At 36.0% G+C, this 19,895-nt stretch overlaps 2 protein-coding genes across 7 annotated transcripts; one reads left to right on the plus strand and one right to left on the minus strand.

Annotated features, from left to right (window-relative positions):
- Positions 1 to 1,614: 1,614 nt before the first annotated feature.
- On the plus strand, positions 1,615 to 18,015 carry LOC126852335 (uncharacterized). 6 transcript variants are annotated; one of them, XM_050597040.1, is made up of 12 exons: positions 1,615 to 1,762; positions 3,542 to 3,906; positions 4,533 to 4,652; positions 4,798 to 4,924; positions 13,202 to 13,328; positions 13,503 to 13,604; positions 13,890 to 14,012; positions 14,611 to 14,753; positions 15,334 to 15,483; positions 15,697 to 15,942; positions 16,138 to 16,413; positions 16,866 to 18,015. In XM_050597040.1, the coding sequence occupies exons 2-12, from the start codon at positions 3,709 to 3,711 to the stop codon at positions 17,123 to 17,125; spliced, it is 1,872 nt and encodes a 623-aa protein (XP_050452997.1). In that variant the 5' UTR covers positions 1,615 to 1,762; positions 3,542 to 3,708; the 3' UTR covers positions 17,126 to 18,015. The 6 variants fall into 6 exon arrangements, with proteins under 6 accessions (XP_050452997.1, XP_050452995.1, XP_050452994.1 ...); XM_050597038.1 differs by having other exon boundaries at positions 1,622 to 1,848; positions 3,437 to 3,906; XM_050597037.1 differs by having other exon boundaries at positions 1,622 to 1,848.
- LOC126852370 (uncharacterized) lies at positions 5,011 to 7,746 on the minus strand. The gene is made up of 5 exons (XM_050597139.1): positions 7,529 to 7,746; positions 7,160 to 7,327; positions 6,355 to 6,496; positions 6,183 to 6,272; positions 5,011 to 5,630 (listed from the first exon to the last, which is right to left on the minus strand). The coding sequence occupies exons 1-5, from the start codon at positions 7,642 to 7,644 to the stop codon at positions 5,346 to 5,348; spliced, it is 801 nt and encodes a 266-aa protein (XP_050453096.1). The 5' UTR covers positions 7,645 to 7,746; the 3' UTR covers positions 5,011 to 5,345.
- Positions 18,016 to 19,895: the final 1,880 nt, after the last annotated feature.

Here is a 19,895-nt window from a genome sequence, read left to right on the forward strand (position 1 = left end):
AGCTACGTCGATCTTGAGACAGAAAAATTGTCGCTTTCGATTTTTCCACGATTATTTTCGATTTTCGATGATTCACGCAAATCTCATCGATATATTCTATGCCCTTCTCTCTGTAAATATAACCGTTACTAAAAATAAAAGCCTCCCGTTACCGGCTTCGCGTTCGCGACGTGCCGTTCTATCCATGTCGCCACGGGCGAATTTACATGATCGATGACCTCATGTTTATTCATGTTAACCTCCGTAACGGTCCAATTAATACACGCCCCACCGCGATAATTACTGGACGTATACTTGCGCCGGCGATCATCTTTATGAGAACGATATCGCATTATTCGTCACCGTCCAGATTCTCATCCAGGCATCGTATTTTTATCCGCGTTTCTTGCGAACACAGTTCATGTCAAGATGAATAAACACACAAATTTAATTTTTACAAATTTGTTGTCATATTTAAATACAACTCCATAAAAAAAAAATCTTATTAAAATCAATACAATTTTTCATATAAAAAAAAAATGCTTACTTAATTTTACTATCAAATTTTTCGCATTTTATATAACTCTTTCAACTTTATTATATCAAAATATTAGATTTTTTAATAATAAAATTTAAAAAAAAGTGATCTTGCTAATAGCATTTTCTCTTAATATTTTTGAAAGTTTTGCATTTGTTCTGATTTGTCTCCCCAATTACAATTATAATAATAAGCAAACAAATACGCTTTTATGGAAATTTATTAATATTATGGAAATTTATTTAATAAAGCATCGCCCAATTATATCACGCAAAATACTTGCAAATATATTTTCGAAAAATTAGAAGAATATTTGTGAGAGTTGAATTATTAAATTGATGATAAATTCTTGAATCATAATTTCATTGAAAAGAGAGTTTATCTTAATAGAAGTATATTATATGATAAGTTCTTGAAAGGACTAATAGTGCTGCTTCCTTCTGAGTGCTTTCTCTTCGCAAAATTAATTCATATATAGCGCACCGATGCAATGTAATCCCGTTTGTGCGAGGAGTCATGACTTTTGAAAATAGTCCGTCGCATCTTGGTACTTATTCACTACCGAGTAAAGCTCATTGCATACAAATTTACGTTTAAGAACGTAAGCGCAAATAACGTGTACGAGCATCTCGTCGAATGAAAGACGCGTATGAGTAAAAAACGTTCTTGTACCAATTATGGAGTGTACGTACAATATCCTAGCTTCGAAAATAAATGAGCTTTGAATTCCGAAGACCTTAATAATCCGAACAAAATAGAAAGAAAAGTGAAAAAAAAGGATGACTCTTATCTGCGGTCCTTTGTAATATCCGGGTCTTTTGTATGAAATAAAATGAAAAGAGAAACTAAGGTGCTGTAAAATTGACTTACTTGCTGTTCAACTCTTGAATCTTTGCGCGATAATCATGAAAGTATCGACGCCGGGAGCACAAATCTCTACGGAGAAGTTGTTTTCTTCTCTCTTTCTCTCTCTCTCTCTCTCTCTCTCTCTCTCTCTTTCCATCCTCCCTTCCCATTTTCCGAACGAAATTTCGACGCTGGGATAAATTTGGAACAACCTGCCTTGCGGATGTAATGCGTTTCTGTCTTAGTTTCGCGTCGAGGAACATGCGAGAATCACGCCTGTGTCGTTACGACGAGTTTCGGAAGTCGCATGCGGGTGTTCGCGAAATTTACGCGGTGTTAGAAGATTCCTCGGGATCGTCCGAGGATACGAACGACGTTTAGGAAGCGATCGAGAGAGAAGTAAATCTCTCTCGACCTTACGTTGGTTTGAGATTAAACCGCACGGCTGGCTTTAAACACGTGTGCCACTTTAAATAACCGTTCGTGTGAGCGTTTGGTATTTTTATAATTAATATATAGGACGATTATTAATGTGAGCTCTTGATTCCTAGGTTTTCTTTTTTTTTTATTCTTATATTTCGGCATCGATATTTGTCTAACAAGCATACCGAGTTTCAATAATTAAAATAATTACGAGCATTAAAATCGGGACAGATATGTGTAACAAAATTGTATCTTATTTTGAATTAATTAATCTTTTAATAGTGGAAAATTTAATATAAAATTTATATTTAAAATAAATTAATTTAAAGAAGGAAGTTTCTTAATCCGAGATGTTCGATTATTTTGAAAAATTCTCCAGTTTCGCATGTCACTTTTTATTAAAAAACAAAAGTCAAAAGTTTTGAGATATATGACATATTTTTGAAAGAAAACAAATTATTTTTCTTGATATAATACATTGTAAATACTTTTTTTGCACAAACACAATATTATTAAAATATTACGTAGTGTTGTAGAAAAATTTTCTAATGAATGAAAAAATTCTATTTCCGTATCTTCCAGTCAACTCCAGATTATAATTTGCGATCGTGATTTGTGCGTAATGAATTTGCCAATAAAGCGAGCAAACATTAACGATAACAATGACAACGCGCGTCATTCGGTATATACGGTGCGACACAAAGAGGCACTCAATATCGATTGTTTCACGCCCGTCGATGAGACCGAAGGAAATGGATAAACATCGAAGAAAGCGTATCGCATGAAATCGAATTCGTCTCTCCGAGACGGAGACAAGCGACTCGAATGAATACGAGAACCAGATTGCTCGATCAGCGTCACTCGTGATTTCGTGACAAAAGATCGCGTCTTGTTAACGGAGAACGATTTATCTGTGAAAAACGCTTTGTTTATAAAAGCGCGACAATAATGCCGAATATAATTTTTCATTAACAATATGCAGATCCGTCAATAAATAATCGTTTATCAGTGCTTCTCATAACAATACGATTAATATGAGTCTTGTAATATAATCTTTTTTATATATTTTTCCTCCGTTATTGATTTTCAATAAAAAGTTTTCCGTGAAAATTTAAATCTTAATTCTTTCGATATACAATGCAAAAACTCAATATTTTACGATAACACATATTTTGTGTCTCAAAGTTCGCTGAACGCCATCAATATTGTATTTGCGTAAAATCGCTCTAACGATTATGAAAAAGCGAGACATGAGAGACATGTCGATTTTTTCGAGCAAATTCAATTTCTACTTCTCTCGATACATAAAATATGTTAGCCAAAAAAAAAAATCTCACGGAAACTTTGATATTGAATATTTACTCTAAAAAATATACGTACGTGATCAAAGTAATATTTTTTCATTTAATTGTTTGTAACATATCAGCTGATATTGCAGTTGTAACACGTGCGCGGTTATTTATTTACGGTATAGCTGTTTGATATTACACTCACGAACCCAGGAATTTCAGCGAGAGCTGGAAAAATTATTTAACATACTTCTCAATATTTTATAGAAGTAGAATTCTGTTTACCAGAGAAAGAAGGAGAGAAATTTTTATTTCCTCAGATTTATAAATAATTTTCTCACGATTATTTTTACGTAAATAGAACAGGCTATTCCAAGTTTCTTGATGATATAAATCCTTTCAAGAATTTCCGATTCTCTTTGTTGTAAAAAAATTCATATTGCTTGAAAAAAAAGTTTTTAATCAGAATATATGCAGTGGATCTGACAAACCTAATGTCAGTATATCCGTCGTGCGGGATCAGAAGAAATCTAATTATCGAGCAATCGAAGCTACGAGGGTGACGAGCTCGCTATGTAAATGGGGAATCTAATGAGAGAGTACCCGCGATATTCTAAAGGGATAGAGTAGAAAATGCCGCGTGCGCGAACGGAGGTGCTCGACCCGATGATGGAGATAGAGACACCGTCGCGCTGCATCAGATTTCTACGCTTGTTGTGGAAATTCAGCAGATGCGTCTTCTCCCACGTGACGCTCATCTCCTTGGTAGTTGCTTATTGTGTGATCGGCGCGTACGCCTTCGAGGCACTGGAGGCGAATCACGAAAAGGAGGTAAATTGCGAGTGCATTAGCGAATTTTGTAAGGTGTTTCCTTTCAGTATATATTCGATCTAATTTCTCAAGAAAAATTGATATGTTGATCAGCTATTTATTAAATTTATCCCCCGTTCTAAGATATATTAGCTGAGATCAGTGTTTTCAATGACAATAGATATTTTTACTTGTTACAAATGTATTTTTAAATCCTTAATATATCTTAGAACGGGGGATAAATTTATCTACGTATTTAAAAATTAATTACTTTATTGATCGGCTATATTTTTGCAGAGATTTCTTATTTTCTCACACTTATAATTAATTTTGTTAATTTTCATTATATTACTTTTAACTATTATCTTGATTAGACAGTGTAATTCAGTGGACTAAATTGGGATGTAATAAATGAATTTCACGTCACGTAATTCCGACGCGGATCGAGAGTAAGTTTGCCGGGACAGAAATTAATTCGACAACGGGGGAGCAAAAAGGGACTACTACAGACAAATAGTCTGCCCCGAATCGAATATTCCGCACTCGTATCGATGAATTATTGACTGTCGTCGTCGTCGTGCGCCGAGCATCGCAACGCCAAGAGTAAAATGCACCCTCGTTCTTCACGACGCGTTTGCTCTTTGCAGGTGAAGAAGAGCATCAAGAGCATACGTGGAAACGTTTCGGAAAAGCTATGGGAAATCACGAAGAATTTCGACGTGTTGGCTCGCGAAAATTGGACGAAGAAGGCGTTGGAAGAGCTCACGGTAACCTTTCCTTCCCCTTCCCCCCCTCATTGAATGCTTTAGACATCTATTTTCAGCTTCCGTGGACAAAATATTATTTCTTTGTATATCGAATGCGATTTATCAGAAGATTGTTTGTTCACGAACAATGCGCGTTTGTCCGTAGCGCTTCGAGGAGAGTCTCTTTAAGAAAATGAAGATGGAGGGATGGGATGGCAGTGAGGAAGAGGGTAATATACAATGGACATTCGCCGGCGCTCTCTTCTATTCCATCATCGTAATCACGACAATTGGTGAGTCAATATTCAAAATCATTCAATTCTAATAGGATATAAAAAAATATCAGCAAACACAAATATTAAAATAATTTATTTATTTTATTTTTTTTTTTTTTAATTAAGAAACCTTGTGTCATTCACATTGATATTAGCATCGTCGATTAAAGAGAGTCTACTCCAAAGTGTTTTCAAAGGAGTAACAATGTGCATTTTATTAATTCGGAAGCGGCGCGTTACTAATGTTTGCAATTCACAATAAATTACGCAAATACAATTATATTCAAGTTAATTATCCGCGCGAAAGATTCGATTTGCATCTTTATCTAATTATACAATCGTTGGACGTAAAGCGAGGAAGACATATATATCTGTCGCATCTTTGGCATCTCCATCGGGAGTGAAGATAAATGAAAACGATCGACAATATTATTTGCAATCATCGCTTCTTGATTTCCTCGTCCGTCTTTGGCTTCTCGTTCGCTTCCTGCGTTTGATTCTTGCCCAACGACCGCCCGTAGATCGCATAATCGTCAGATTCGCCGTCGTAGCCATACGGCCGTAATGCTTCGAACTCATTACGATGACCATAAGTGTCGCCGTAGGGCCCCGGATAATAATCACCGGAAGACGGATGCTGGTAGCCGCTACCGTACGGTCTTCGATTGCCGTAATAATTCGACGTCGGCGCGAAACCGTTCGGTCCGTACTTGTGCGGCGCACCCTGGGAATTAATTATTACTTAGCGGACAATTATGGGAAGAGAGAGAGAGAGAGAGAGAGAGAGAGAAGATTCCCTATCGCAGGAGAATTCCCGCAATTACAACGCAAAGAGAGTTCAATTGGGAATCCTCTATAAAGCGATACTAAATTGTACGAACAAATAGTTTTTGCGCGCTCAACGTATACTTCTTTTTTTTTTTTAAATTTATTTAAGATCGATTAAAAAAAGAATTAAAATTCAAATATATACAGGATGGGTCATTTAACTTTACAATCTAAATTTTCTTTGTGCAGTTATGTATGTACATATATATATATATATATAAAACAGATTTCTCTATATGCATTTTTATAATAACTCTACATTATCTCTATCTTTTAAGAAGAATTGTATTTTTTTTTTTTATGAAAGTCTATTCTTTTCATCAATCGATAAAAACATTAATATATATAATATTATTAATCTTAGGTCATAAAGTGCCCCATCTTGCATATGCGCTAAATGTATGGGAAAAAAACGTAAATATGAAAATGGATTTAAATTTTCCTTTACGGGATAATATGGATAATTTTGTCCTCCCAACAGTCCTGGGAATCTTTTGCTGTTGAAGCAACAGTACTTTTTGTCCCTTGAGCAGTGGCCCTGAAACAAGATAGCGGGCAAAAGATTTGATCAAGTTGTGCACTTTCTCTCTTTACCCGAGTCTGTTGCTGATCGAACTTACGAATTTCAAGCCGGGCGACGGGCAGTTGAAACTGTATCTGCACTTGCAAGTATCGAACTCGCGATAGCGGGGATCATCTCTGATCCAGGGCGGCACCGAATCTATGATACCACCGGGTCTGTCTGGATTATAACGGGGCGGTCTGAAATATCAACGATAAACGTCCCCTGATATTCTCTCACGTCGGCAAATTAATGGCAATAATATTTCGATTCAACACATTTTCGAAAAAATATAAATTTCTAATTAGAATCACGAGATGTCGATTATTCTCATTGACGAATGAAATTTAATTGAATTACGATGGAGAAAAAAATTATTCAGCTCATAAGTTTCGTAATAGATGAAACGCGTGAAATTATCCACAATGCAGTTGATGAAAAATCCACCGCCGTTTTCCCCTTTGGGAATGAGCCGTCTCTCGTGAAATATCGTTACGGGCCTCGCACACAATTAAATGCGCGGGATATTTATAAATTAAACGCGATTGCCTTGGTCGCATGTGGAAAAGAGGCGAGACACCTATATATTGTAATCGGATCATTGGAAATTTAATATAGAGAAAGCCGGAGGAGGATAGGGGAGAGGAGGCACCGGTCGGATCGGGAAATTCCACTTTTCCGAGATTATTGAATCTGTTTGGAAAAGTGCGATTTAGCATGGGCTCTCGCGACTCGCGGATTTTTCAACGATCTCGGTATTTTCGAAAAGCCGATTAATCGAACTAATTAATGATCGCGCGAAATAAACGTGAAATGTTCGGAGAGCTGAAATGCACGATGAGCTGGAGAGAAATCACAAATACCTGCCAATTATTCCGGTTGGTCCACCGGGGCCCACGAGAATGCCGTTGTTACCCTGGTATGATGGTATGAGAGGTCCGCCGTTGGGACCGTAAGGTCCCGGATTTTGAGGCCTAAAGCCATTGTTATTGAAAGCTTCCAGATTTTCAGAAGGCTCGTACACTTGATACCTGAAAGTTATTCGCGTAAGTAGCAAATCGATATCTGTCAAGTGATGATAATCCCCCATTATATTCCTCTCTTCTTCATTTGAATGTAATAAGAATATAATCATACTTTATAAATATAATTACAATAAAACAAATTAGATAAAGAATATAAAAATACATGGATACATTAATTTTTGACAAATCGTAAAATCGACAGCTCACCTGCTCTCGGCGGATCGGCTCGTTTTCGGTTTATCATCATCCCAGGTCCAAGATTCGTCTTTCTCGGCAATCACCGTCGCCACCGCGACGACGAGAATTAGATGAAGAACTTGCATCTTTATTCTCGGAAAAGAATTTAATATCGTACAATGTTTGACGTCTCAATGTTCGCGTATTTCCCGAAAAGTAAGTCCCGCAAGTATCGTCCGCACGCATAAGATTCGTAGCAAACTAAACGAGAGTGAAAGTGAGTCGCGCGCCTTTATATATGCATCGCCGTAACAAGGTGAACGTACCGCTACACTTCGAGGTCTTTTCAAACGATAATCATCCGCGATCGATCTAAGATGATATTTACCTTTGTTTCCACACAAATCCGAAAAATCCGGTGCGGCACTAGCTTGCTGATTAAAATCATTAGCGCGTATATTTATTCACAAAAAAGTTTTTCTTTATATAAAATTTAAAAGTATGAAATCAAATAAAGTCTAGGATATTAAAAATATTTAACGATTTGAAATATATAAAATAAGCAAATAAAATTTTATTCAGTTGCTCTCAAAAACTCAAAGAAGAAATAAGTTAGAAATTTAAAGACGAGAGAGCGCGTTTCAGTTCTCAGATCATATAAATCCACGTGTGTGAGAAAGGCAACAAGAACATTTGCTGCTGTAATAATTACGAAATAAATGTTGGATAACGCTTATCTCGTTTACATTGCGTTCGCAAGATCGAGATTACATTGAAATTTACTAACACGTTACGTTATTATGCGGTATGTTATTATGCGCGTGTGTGTGAGTGAATCCGGTCGGATATTTTTGGTTCCGCTCCTTCGAGCGCGCCCGTCCTTCGACCTGGGAAAACCCGCTTCTTCGACGAGGTAGGGAAGGAAGCCGCACACTTCGACCTCCTTCTCTTAAAGCAAAATCAAGACGCATGGCGTAATGTTAATTCCAGCGCTCGACATCGAAATTACCTTCCGTTAGGGATTTTCAGCCTTCACTCTTGAAAAATACATCCTCTTCATTAAGCGACATTTGCCTGCCAATCTTCTTAGCGGCGAATCCGCGTCATATGTCATACGCACGTGCGGAGACCGCGTATGCGTCAGGAAAATATCGATCCGCGTTGCCTTAGAATTGCGAAACGTTATTTTTTGTTTCAAAGAAAACTAAGATAATTTACTAGGACGATATTCTCTATTTTAGTCGTCGTTTGATTTAAAATAGATCAGGTGATCGATAAATGATGAATGATGAATGAGAAAGAGAGATATTTTTGTGACAAAAATTCCCGGAAAATATCATGACTTTTTGTCGGTTAGCAAAGTGATGTAGATGCGCATCCGTATTTTTAACGAAGGGACAAACGTGTCAGGACACAAAAGCGCTTTTTATAATCCGGTTCTGCTTTGAAATTTATTTCTTCATGACATCTTTTCATTACGGGATTAAACGCGAGATTAAACGGAGGATTTAAGCGCGCGCAACGGAATTTCTTTTTTTCTGATTCCTCTGGCGAATAAAACAGCAACGGCATTTTCGCAGTGTTTCGAATGCTCGCGCAAGAGTAACGAACTGTCGCGGGTACTTTGTGAATTAAAATCGAATAAAATGATACTTTTGGGAATTTGATAAAAAAATTTTCAATTTGATTGAAATGACCTCTCTTTCCGAGCGATCGCGCCGTTTTTCTCGGTCGGAACATGATCATTACGTGTTGCAGTACACGCTATGCGACATAGATATCTAATTATGATACTCCCAGACATTTAAATTGCAAAAATTGCCACAAATTTGCTATGTAGACAGATTAAACCCGATCTTAAGAATGTTCTGGATGTACAATAGTAGCAAAAAATTGTCAAACTTAAAAAGAAAACATGTTTCTTACGTTTATACTGTTTAAAAAATTAAAGAAATAAATTCGGGTTATGAAAAAAATTTAAGTATCACAAAATAATATGGATTTTGACGTCTTCGTAAAAAAAATAGTTGTAATTAATATTTTTCCTAATTTGTGGCAAAAATTTTTCATTTGAATATCCTCTGAAATCAACTGCAAAAGACAAATGAGAAATTGTGGAAAAACGAGTAATTTGCAGAAAGAGAAAAAGAGACAAATAATATTTTTCTACAATTTTTAGTAAATAACTTTTAAACGAAATAGTGGATCTAAATCAAGTTTTGCACAAATATTGATTAGAATTTCTTTAATACAAGTGAAAATTTTTATTTCACTGGTAATATTTTTTTCTTTGTCAAATTTGTCAATAAGTGCTACAATAGGTGATTTTTCATAAGAATCAATAGTAACTTTAAATTTAAATAACTTCCAAACCGTTAAGAGAATTGTGCTTAGTTTTCGTACAAATATTCAAAAGAAATAGTAGAATAATCTATGAAATTTTAATGCTTTTGTTAATATTTCGATATATGTCACATACATCCTTAAGAAATATAAGGATAAAAAAAGAGAAAAATATCAATAATAATATGTAGTAAAAAAAAGTGAGATTGCCAAGAGCGATTTTCCAACCACAATTCGTTTTTCTTTCCTTTCATCGAGATTGCCTTAAAGTGAACGCGAAGAAAATCGAATCAAACATCGTAATCTTTTCGGCGCGAATTGATGAAATCGGATCTTCTGCTACTTTGAAACTTGTGGCGGAGGTCCTCGAGAATTCATTTTGTGAATCGAAAGAAGAAACTTCAAGCCATCGTCGCGCTTTTCAACTAATTTCCTGGCACGTGACCTTTTTCACAAGCAATTTCCCGCCGCAGTAAATACGATCAAAGAGGAGGGCGGCGAACACTTTGTGACGTTTCGTCGCGACTTTTGTTTCCATTATTGTTTTATATAACACTCTTGCTAAAAAATAACGATAATTTAAACGATTAGATTTAATATTTTATTTTTTTACAAATATAGATCTTGTCACTATCTTTTCATATTTTATCTTCAAGTGTTTTGTGATTTTATCTTTCATATAATTTTTAATTGAAAATTTAACAAATAATTATACGATTATATTTTTATTGCGTTACTTTTGAATCGAAGAAAGGTAAAAATAATTTCTTATTATTATAATATTTATAATAATTATAATAATTATTTGATTATTAAAAAAAAGAAAATAAGGATTGCATCGAAGCCCCAGTTAAAATTTTTAATGACGTTTCTCTCACGTCAGTTATAGTATAATATTCGTCTTAACGAAGGAAATTTTTAATCTCTCTTCGATATTAAATATCTTGGCGATAAAGCCTGTAATGAAAATCTCGCTACGGCAAACTCTATATAAAATTAATTATAGAATAAAGTTTTATTGTAATAATAATTTATCTTTCAAGCGTAATTTCTGTTTAGTTTCTTCGTGGCTCAGATTTTTCGAACTAACAGTTCCGCATAGAAAAAAATCATCGTCTTTCTCAGTTTTGCAAATTAAAATTTTAACCGCACCAATCTTTTAATATCTTTATGTAATTCAATACTAAAGCGTACATTATTATAAAAACGGCGATATGTCGAAATAGGAAATTGATATTATAAATGTTTAGGGTGTCTCAATCGACTTTTTCGCAATCGCCAGGTCACTTCCGGCTTATAATTGAGTAAAAAATTAGCTCCAGCAATTTTAGATCATCGAAGAAAGAAATCGAGATCGAAATTTCTCGCAGTTGACCCGGCTGTAGCCGCGATCGAACGCGCTTATCCTTCGACGAAAATTCATTTCTTCGACAGGCAGTCGCGATTGCAACTCTCTCTCTTTCTCTCTCTCTCTCTCTCTCTCTCTCTCCCTATATTTTCTCCCTTTTCAAATAATTTCCTGCCATCGACTGCGCGACCTACTTCTCATCTCTCTCCCGTTTCTCTCTTTTTCTTTCTCCCTCAACTTCTATTCCTCGTCAGAATAAAAGCGTTACACCATTCAGTGGATAGAAAGAGAAAGAGAGAGAGAGAGAGAGAGAGAGAGAAAGAAAGAGAGAAAAAGAAAAATGAAAAATAAAGGCGAGATCCTGCAACGCGAATGGATCGCGCTATGCCTTTTCGACATTTCGGGATCCTCGGGAAAATTCATGTATGTATTCGCTATGAGGAAACGGGGGTTTTTGCCTCGCATCCTCCCCCTTACCCCCTCGCTTCGCCGTTCTGGACTACATACGGTTGCATAATGCATTGATGCTATGCTGCGCCGGAAATTTATATCGTATGTGGGGGAGATCTTTCTTCTGCCGGCAGTTTCGGGAAAGCGGAGAGGAAAACGTCTATCATAAACACCGGCGTCGCTTACACTGGCGCGAGGGAAAATCTCGAGTAACGCGAGTAAACATCTAAAATGCTTATCGTAATCGCGTCTCGTAGCAAGGAACACGCACGCGTTGCTGTTTTCTCGCGAAAATCCTTTTATCGCGAGAAAGTCAGAGAACGATCGATCTAAGCTAAAGGACGTTTCGCGAATTGTCGTCGTTTCGATGTAATAAATGGCTTCTTTTCGGGGCGAATTTATGAAATTGGATCGTCGTCCTCACATTTCCCGAATCCGCCTCTCGAATACGCGGATAAATCCGTCCTTTCGATAAAGCGGAAAGGGACTTGTTATGGGCGCGCTTTGACTAGACTTCTCGCGACACTCAACCTCCTCCAACGGAGGAATATTCGCGATATAAAAAAGAGGATTGAATTTATCCCGTTACATTCTTGAAATGGCACGTTCTCCGGATATCCTGTAAGGAAGAGGCTGTATATATATATATATATATATATATATATATATATATATACTATATATATATTATATGATATAGTGAAATGAGAAAAAAAAATATTTGACTGACCGCGAATAACAGCTTCGAGATTTGCGCTAGATGAACCGTTCGAATAATTCGAGATCGAAAAAAAGCGGATAACAACGGTTCCCCTATCTTGAAAATAATTTATTATCGTAACTTATTCCTTCATATTCTATTATTTTACATATAAAAAATTCGTGTCTTAAATATGAAAAAATATGCAATATTTTTCTACATAACTTTCCCCAATGATTTAATACTAACAGTTTATCAAGAAATTATTTTATAAAATCTTTCTTTTTTATTTACTTGATATCATCCGAAATATTATATACTATTATATTTGAAAAATTATGTGTATATAATTTTCTTTAAAAATTTATCGTTCTTGTATCAATCATGAGGAAAAAGTGGATTGCTTCTGATAATTTTTCGGGGAACAGAGCTGCAAAAAAAGGGAAAGATAATATATGACAGAAGACACAGAATAACGTCGGCAAATAACGGAAATCTTATGTAACGGTGGGATGGTCCCGCGTATTATGGAATAAGGAATCCTGGCGACCTTGACCCAGACTCGTAGACGAAATTACGAGACTGCGCGAGGCTTGGAAGAGATCTTAGAGATTCAAGGCCGAGGCAAGGTTAAAGATCTGAAAGACCTCGATTTCTTCCAATTCAAGATTTTAGAGTGATTTATAAAATTCCGATCATTTAATTCGATCGCGAAGCGATCATTGGGCGACACTCGATTATTTTTGGCGAAATTGCATTTTACTATAGCCTTTATCGTGCGAATCTTTCATCGCATGGTACAATAATTTTCTATTTTTCGAAAACGAGAAATTTCTCTCCATTTTTTCGTTCTCTATTACAGGATACGGTCACATTGCGCCGAAAACGAAAAATGGAAAAGTGGTAACTATTTTCTACGCCATTCTTGGCATTCCGCTCATGTTGCTCTGCCTGTCGAATATCGGAGACGTGATGGCGTCCAGTTTTAGGTAATAACAGACAATGTTTAATCACATCTAATACGGGTCACGTATCTGGAAAATGGAAAATTTGTAAAAATTTCGTTTCGTCTGTTATATCGCATACATGGAATGTTTAGTAGTTTTTTATCGCTGCTGAAAAATAATTTTCTTTCATCTTTTTCATTCGTGATATTTTTTTAGATTTTTATATTGGAAAGTGTGTTGCTACGTGTGCACAAAACCGCCGAAAAAACGACGAGGGCGTAACACCTTTGTCAGATCGTACTCCGTTCGTCAACCAGGGTAATATAAATATAATGAGATCTATATAACAGTAAAAAATATTAAAAAATTACATGACAAAGAACTCTATATAAGTTTTTAAATTATATAAAAATGTTACATTGATGTGTCAGATAAGATTTGCATATTGTTAATTAATGATGTATTATAATTATATCATATGGAAACGTCATTCCTTAAGCACACATATCTTACTCTTAAATCAAGAAATTAAATTAAATGAGTTTTGGAAGATTTGAAAATCTATTGTGCTATTGTATACAATTGTTACATTTATTTTACAAGGCGATATGGATCAAGCAAAGGCCCGTTTCGCCGATCCATCAGAGTGAGTCAACGATCAGCTGATTCGGCCTTGGGTCTTTCCGAGAGTATGACGAAGTCCTCATACTCCGACACCGATTGCAGGTAAGATTATTCTCGGATTTATAATTCAATCTCTTGATTAGTCGAGAAATCAGTCGAGGACTTTTATCGTTTAAGGAGAATTGAATATATGACGAATGAACATTATTTCTATAATTAATTGTTTAATTAAATCACACGATTTTTATGTATAGCTAGGAATATAATTTAATATGAATAAAATAAATATCTTTTAAAAGCTTTATTTTTATATATCCATTTTTCTCTTTCTTTTTCTTATAATAGTATAAATAAAAAAATTAATTTATACTTTACGTTTGCGTATAATATTAGTTTCAATATGATAAAGTTTTAATTGATAATTAATAGAATTATTTAAAGAAACACTAGTCTTTTGAAAACTGGAAGAAAGAACAATACGTATAAAAATTTGTAAAAAAATTTACTTTTATATTAATAATTTTATTTTTGTATAAATGGCAGTTCTTCTGATTTCTCTAATCATATTATGGCAAACAATGCTATTCTCTTATTAAATATAATTTTAAACTTAGTTTAGACATAATAGATAATAAATACAGACATAATAAACTTATTAATATTAAATAATAAATGATTAAAATATATAAATAAACAATAGATATATGCAGCGACGATTCGAAGGAACCGAGTCGAAGGTGTCAAGCTCTTACGTATCTTCGACGAATCATCCGATGGAAACTAAGGCCGCGACTATGCCACGTTATTCGGATCTTCAGGTGGCCACTCCAAAAAGTGTAAGAGGTACTCTCCTTTAATACCAATACTAATATACCAATTACTTATTTTATATCGTCAATTAATAGCGTTGGCTGTAAATTAATTAAAAAAATTAACAGATAAAAAATTATGCGACACTAGTATTGGGACATTTTATTTTTAATTATCCGCGCAAATAGGTGTCATCTCTGAATTCATTTCGCGAACAGATAATTGTTGTCGGATGTGCAAAATATGTATAAAGGTACTAATAGATTGTGAGAATAATTATTATTAATATATAATTATATATAAATATATATAATGATATGCATATATTTATTATACATATTAAAAATGCAGATTGCCATTTATCTTGTTGTTTATATGATAAAAAATTAATGAACGATATACGCACACAGGATTGTCACACACGAAAGACAAAAACGCTCACATCGCTGCACATCGGCTCGCATCCCCTTCTCTTTGTTTCCACAAAATATTTGCTTGATATTAATTAATTAATTTAAGCGCATCGATCGCGCCGCATCGCGCTTGTTATCGACTCATCGATTAATTAAACTGTCGGTCGATTTGTTTGTTATACTTTCATTATCGCGTACAGCCAGCCCCAGGATAACGACGCAATCGTTAGACAGAAAATTGTTAATGAATCCGAACGAAGCTGATCGCTCGCCGGTTTTGTGCAACAAATATGCGTTGGACGATCTGGAGGACGAGATGCTGAGATGGCAGCGGCCGCCTCAAACTAAAGGTAAGCGTCAGCGAATTTTTGTTGTCCGATTTATACGAATGATTCTATTTTTGCAAAACTTTTGCACACACCTTTTGCATATTTTTGTTTAGATAATTATTTAAATATATATTATTAGTTGAAGATCCAGATAGATGTTCGCCGCTGTTGGATAGACAATCGCTCCTAAAGCGCACAAAAAAAAATTAAACAAAACCGATGTTATTATTATAGTTGAGAACTCGGAGAGGCCGCGGAGTATTGGAACGACCGAGGAACCGGATAGTGTCGAAAAGCAAACTTCCTTCAATCCCAGATCCTTGCCGAGGAGATGCCTCTCCGTGGAAGGCGCCACGACGAATCACAGAACGAGTTTGACGTCGGGACTACGACCGCCTTCCGTCTATTTGGAAATGGAACATATGAGAAGATCGCAATCCGTCAAGAGTACTAGACGCAGCAGAAGCAATTATTCCGTTGGTGAGCGACTCCGCTGATGAAAGCCGGTCGGCTGAATCGCGATTTTAAATCCAAACTCGTAATTCATGATTTTATAGCTATCGAGAATATCTCTCTTATATTTCCAAGTTATTTAAAGCACCTAGATTGCAATTAGATCAAATGGCAAATCGATACAATGCTCACTTGCTGTTCATAATAAATGATCATCCCCAGCGCGCTCTTTTAAGCGGGGACCACCGTCACCGAGAATTATGTCACCGATGGGATTCGCCGTGCATCGACAGGTTTACGCTGACGATATTGATTTTGACTACGAGTACTATGTCGCGGATGATCAGGAGAGACAACCGACCAAGCCCGTGCCCATTTGGCTATGCGTCTTCCTGGTTGTCAGCTACATAATCGGCGGCGCCTATCTCTTCAGCAAGCGAGAAGAATGGTCGCTCCTCGACTCGGCTTACTTCTGCTTCATTACGTTGACTACCATCGGTTCGATCTCTTTCCATTTCTTTCTTTCTCTTTAAATTAGAATGTTTTTGCTGCTCCTTAATTTTTAATTTATTCCTAGTAGCTGAAAGACTTCTTATGACTTTATTAAAATAATTATCTTTTTTATATAATCATTATTCGTAAGATATAATAAAAAATAATATTATTGCTTGGACAATTATTTAAATATCTGCTATCAATTCAAGATCTCATTAGTGCTATTTAAGATGATTGAATAAATCGCTCTTTATAAAGCACCACAAAAATAATATAATGCTTCTTATAAAAAAAAGTTATATCTATAATATTTCTACTTATTCATTATTTTCTCTCTCTCTCTCTTTCTTTCTCAATCTATCTATTTATCTATTTATCTATCTATCTTATGTTAGTCATAAGGACGCCACAAGAGACCCTACATATGTAATATTTTTTATCTCTTTTCTTTTAAGGTTTCGGTGACTTTGTACCAGCGTATAAGCTAGACGCGCAGCAAGGCATCGCTCTTTGTTCCCTTTACCTGCTATTTGGAATTGCCTTGCTGGCAATGAGCTTTAATCTGGTGCAGGAGGAGGTCATCAACAACGTGAAGAGCGTCGCCAAGAGACTGGGTATCATCAAAGAGACCGACGACGAGGCGGAGGCCGAAGACTACGACGAATACGACGCAGAGTACGAGGACGAGATGTATGAAAACGAGCCCAAGCTGTGACTCTCTCTCTCTCTCTCTCGCGGTTTTCCAAGCTTACCAATACGACGAGATCGAGGATATGCGACATCACTCATCGTCCCATAAATCCATCACGAGATCCGAGGGATCTTCCTCGATTCACATCCAGAGTCCATGTTCCATGATACGCGAGTCACATAAGCAGACTCGCGCGGATCGAATTTCTGATTAAATAATTTATTTATTTTTTTTTTTTGCATAAACTGTTTCAAGAAAAATTCATTGTAAACGAACTGAATTATGAATATGTTGATTTAAATTTTACCGAGTTGTCGATTAAAATCAGTAGAGGAAGGAAATGTGTTAAAATGCCAACAAAAAATTAATGATTATTGAAAGTAAAGTATAAGAAATATTTATTAAATAATTATCGCAAAATTATTGAAAAATATAAATATTAATTTTATTCTTGACGATTCGATGTATCTCGTTCGATTTTTGAAAAAACTCAATAATCTTTTCTTTTTTATGTGATGTGTAAACTGCGAATAATGTTAGAGAATTTTAATTTAATTAGAGTTACAAAGAATTTCTAGCTTTTTCAGTTTTTACATCGCAAATTTTGACGTTATTAAAATATAGATTTACTGTTAATTATGCCAATGAAACAATAGCAGGGGCTAAACAACATCTTGCGAGCATCACGAGGAAAATACCACTGCAAATATATACAAATCTGGGAATTAGTTTCTACAAAATGAATAGATGAACAATCGCGGAATGCAATTAAATTTGCATATACATTACAGTAGTAGCTTTAATATCTAGTCAAATATTTGCATTTTAAATATTTTCCTTTTAAATTTCGTTACTCTCCTTTGCAGTGAGATATTACAATCATTATATTATTATACAAATATGATGGTAAATATTTTATGTGTATTTTTTAATATATTATATTATAATATTTATTATATTATATATAATAATTTATTATAACATAAACACATTTATTCTAGATAAGATATTATCTGGATATATTTATATAAATGTTTTCACATTTATTTCTATGAGTTCTAAATTCTAAAAAGAATCATAAAAATGTTTATTCATTTAACAAAAGTTTGCGCAAATTTAAGCTTACTTTAACATTTTATTTAAATTTTATTCGGCAAAAGTAAAAGCGTGACACAAGAATATAATAGAGCGCGGCATTTATTTACTTCTCAAAGAACGGCCACTCGCTCATGGGAAGCTAGAAATCCGAAACGCTCGCGTTTCCAAGAGACATTTTCCGGCAGTCCCTTAAATTTTCTTCGAGCACACACGCGATTATCTTCCTGGCAGCGGAGCGAGCGACATTTTTGCGCGGCTTACTACTTTTCGCGCGCGAAAAAGATTGTCCTTACAATATTTTCCCAGACGCACTTGCCACATGCAAAATTCACACTCGCTATGCAAATCCCTTTCATCCCCTTTGCAATCCACGTATACATCCACAATTCACCCCACATACACACACCCATGCGTTTTCGCCGCTTTACAGTCGCGCTTCGCCATTTAAATCGCGAGATACGTTAATCGTCTCGACGGCGGCAACGGCGGTGGGCTTCAACGACTCGATAATCGCGCGATAAAGCCCACTCGAAGGAGAAATAATAGTCGCTAAGAACTTCCGCTCGCGCACATTACGAACCAACCGCCCCGGCGCGCGTGAGTAATCTGCATTTCATAAATTTTAACGCGTCGCTCGATTTGACTCTCTCTTTCTTCTCTCTCTCTCTCTCTTTCTCTTTCGGCGACGTCGAAAATTATTCCCTCCGCAGGAAGTTAAATATTTTTGCGCAGAATATATAAGTCACATACCAATGAAAAAATAATCGACTTATAGCAATCCTCTTTTCGCTTATCTCTTGAATATCGGTTTTTATTCAAATCGTTTTATTAAAAAGAAAAAAAGAAAAGAAAATAATCGAGAGTAGAAAAGAAAGATAATAAGTTCTTAAGTTTGTTAGAATTCTTTTATAATGTGGAATTTTGATATCGCCATATCTCTCGAATGGAAAATGGACTGCGGCGAATCCGTCTACCGGGTGTCCGAGTCGTATCGGCGATTTGACCAAGCGATTTGAACCCGGTTATTTTCGGCGACGCGTTATTTTAAGACGGTGCGCGTCGTGACTATGCGGGGTGTCACGGAGTCAGTTTACGGGGAAGCCTCGTCAATACGGGTCGTTTTCCGCACACTCGGTGGACAAACCCGGAATCGAGACGCATCGCGGACTTTTCCGCGAAAATTTATTCGAGAACCTTAATTACGACGCGTACGTAATGATGTAACTGGATCGTTGTCCGCAGACGAGCGACCAGGTCAAGGAAGCAAAAAGGAAGGTCCTGGAGAATTTGTGATCACGGTGGAGTTTAGGATCGACGTGTGGATACTTCCGGGAAAATGATCTACGAGAGATGAAACGAACGGTGTTTTAAACTTACAGCGGCTCCTCGACACGTGGCGGCGGACGTCTCTCGTAATCGGTCTGTCTGGTGCACCAGCCGCGTAGATGTATACGTATCTAAGTATAGCTCGCGTGAAACGCGAGCATAAACGTAGAAATCGCGAGTGTCAATGAAAATAATTATGGTGCGCGAAACGAACGGCACCGATTCATCGGGTCTACGTCGGTCATTTTCATCCCACACTGTTCGATATCCTCAATTTTTCTCATTTTTATCGTCGCTCTCCATTAAAAACACTTATGGATGGACTTTCGCAGGCAATAATCCTTCCGGTTCAACGATCGCGATGACGGTA

This window comes from Cataglyphis hispanica, chromosome 10 (assembly GCF_021464435.1).
Source record: "Cataglyphis hispanica isolate Lineage 1 chromosome 10, ULB_Chis1_1.0, whole genome shotgun sequence".
In the NCBI taxonomy this organism is placed as follows: Eukaryota; Metazoa; Arthropoda; class Insecta; order Hymenoptera; family Formicidae; genus Cataglyphis; species Cataglyphis hispanica.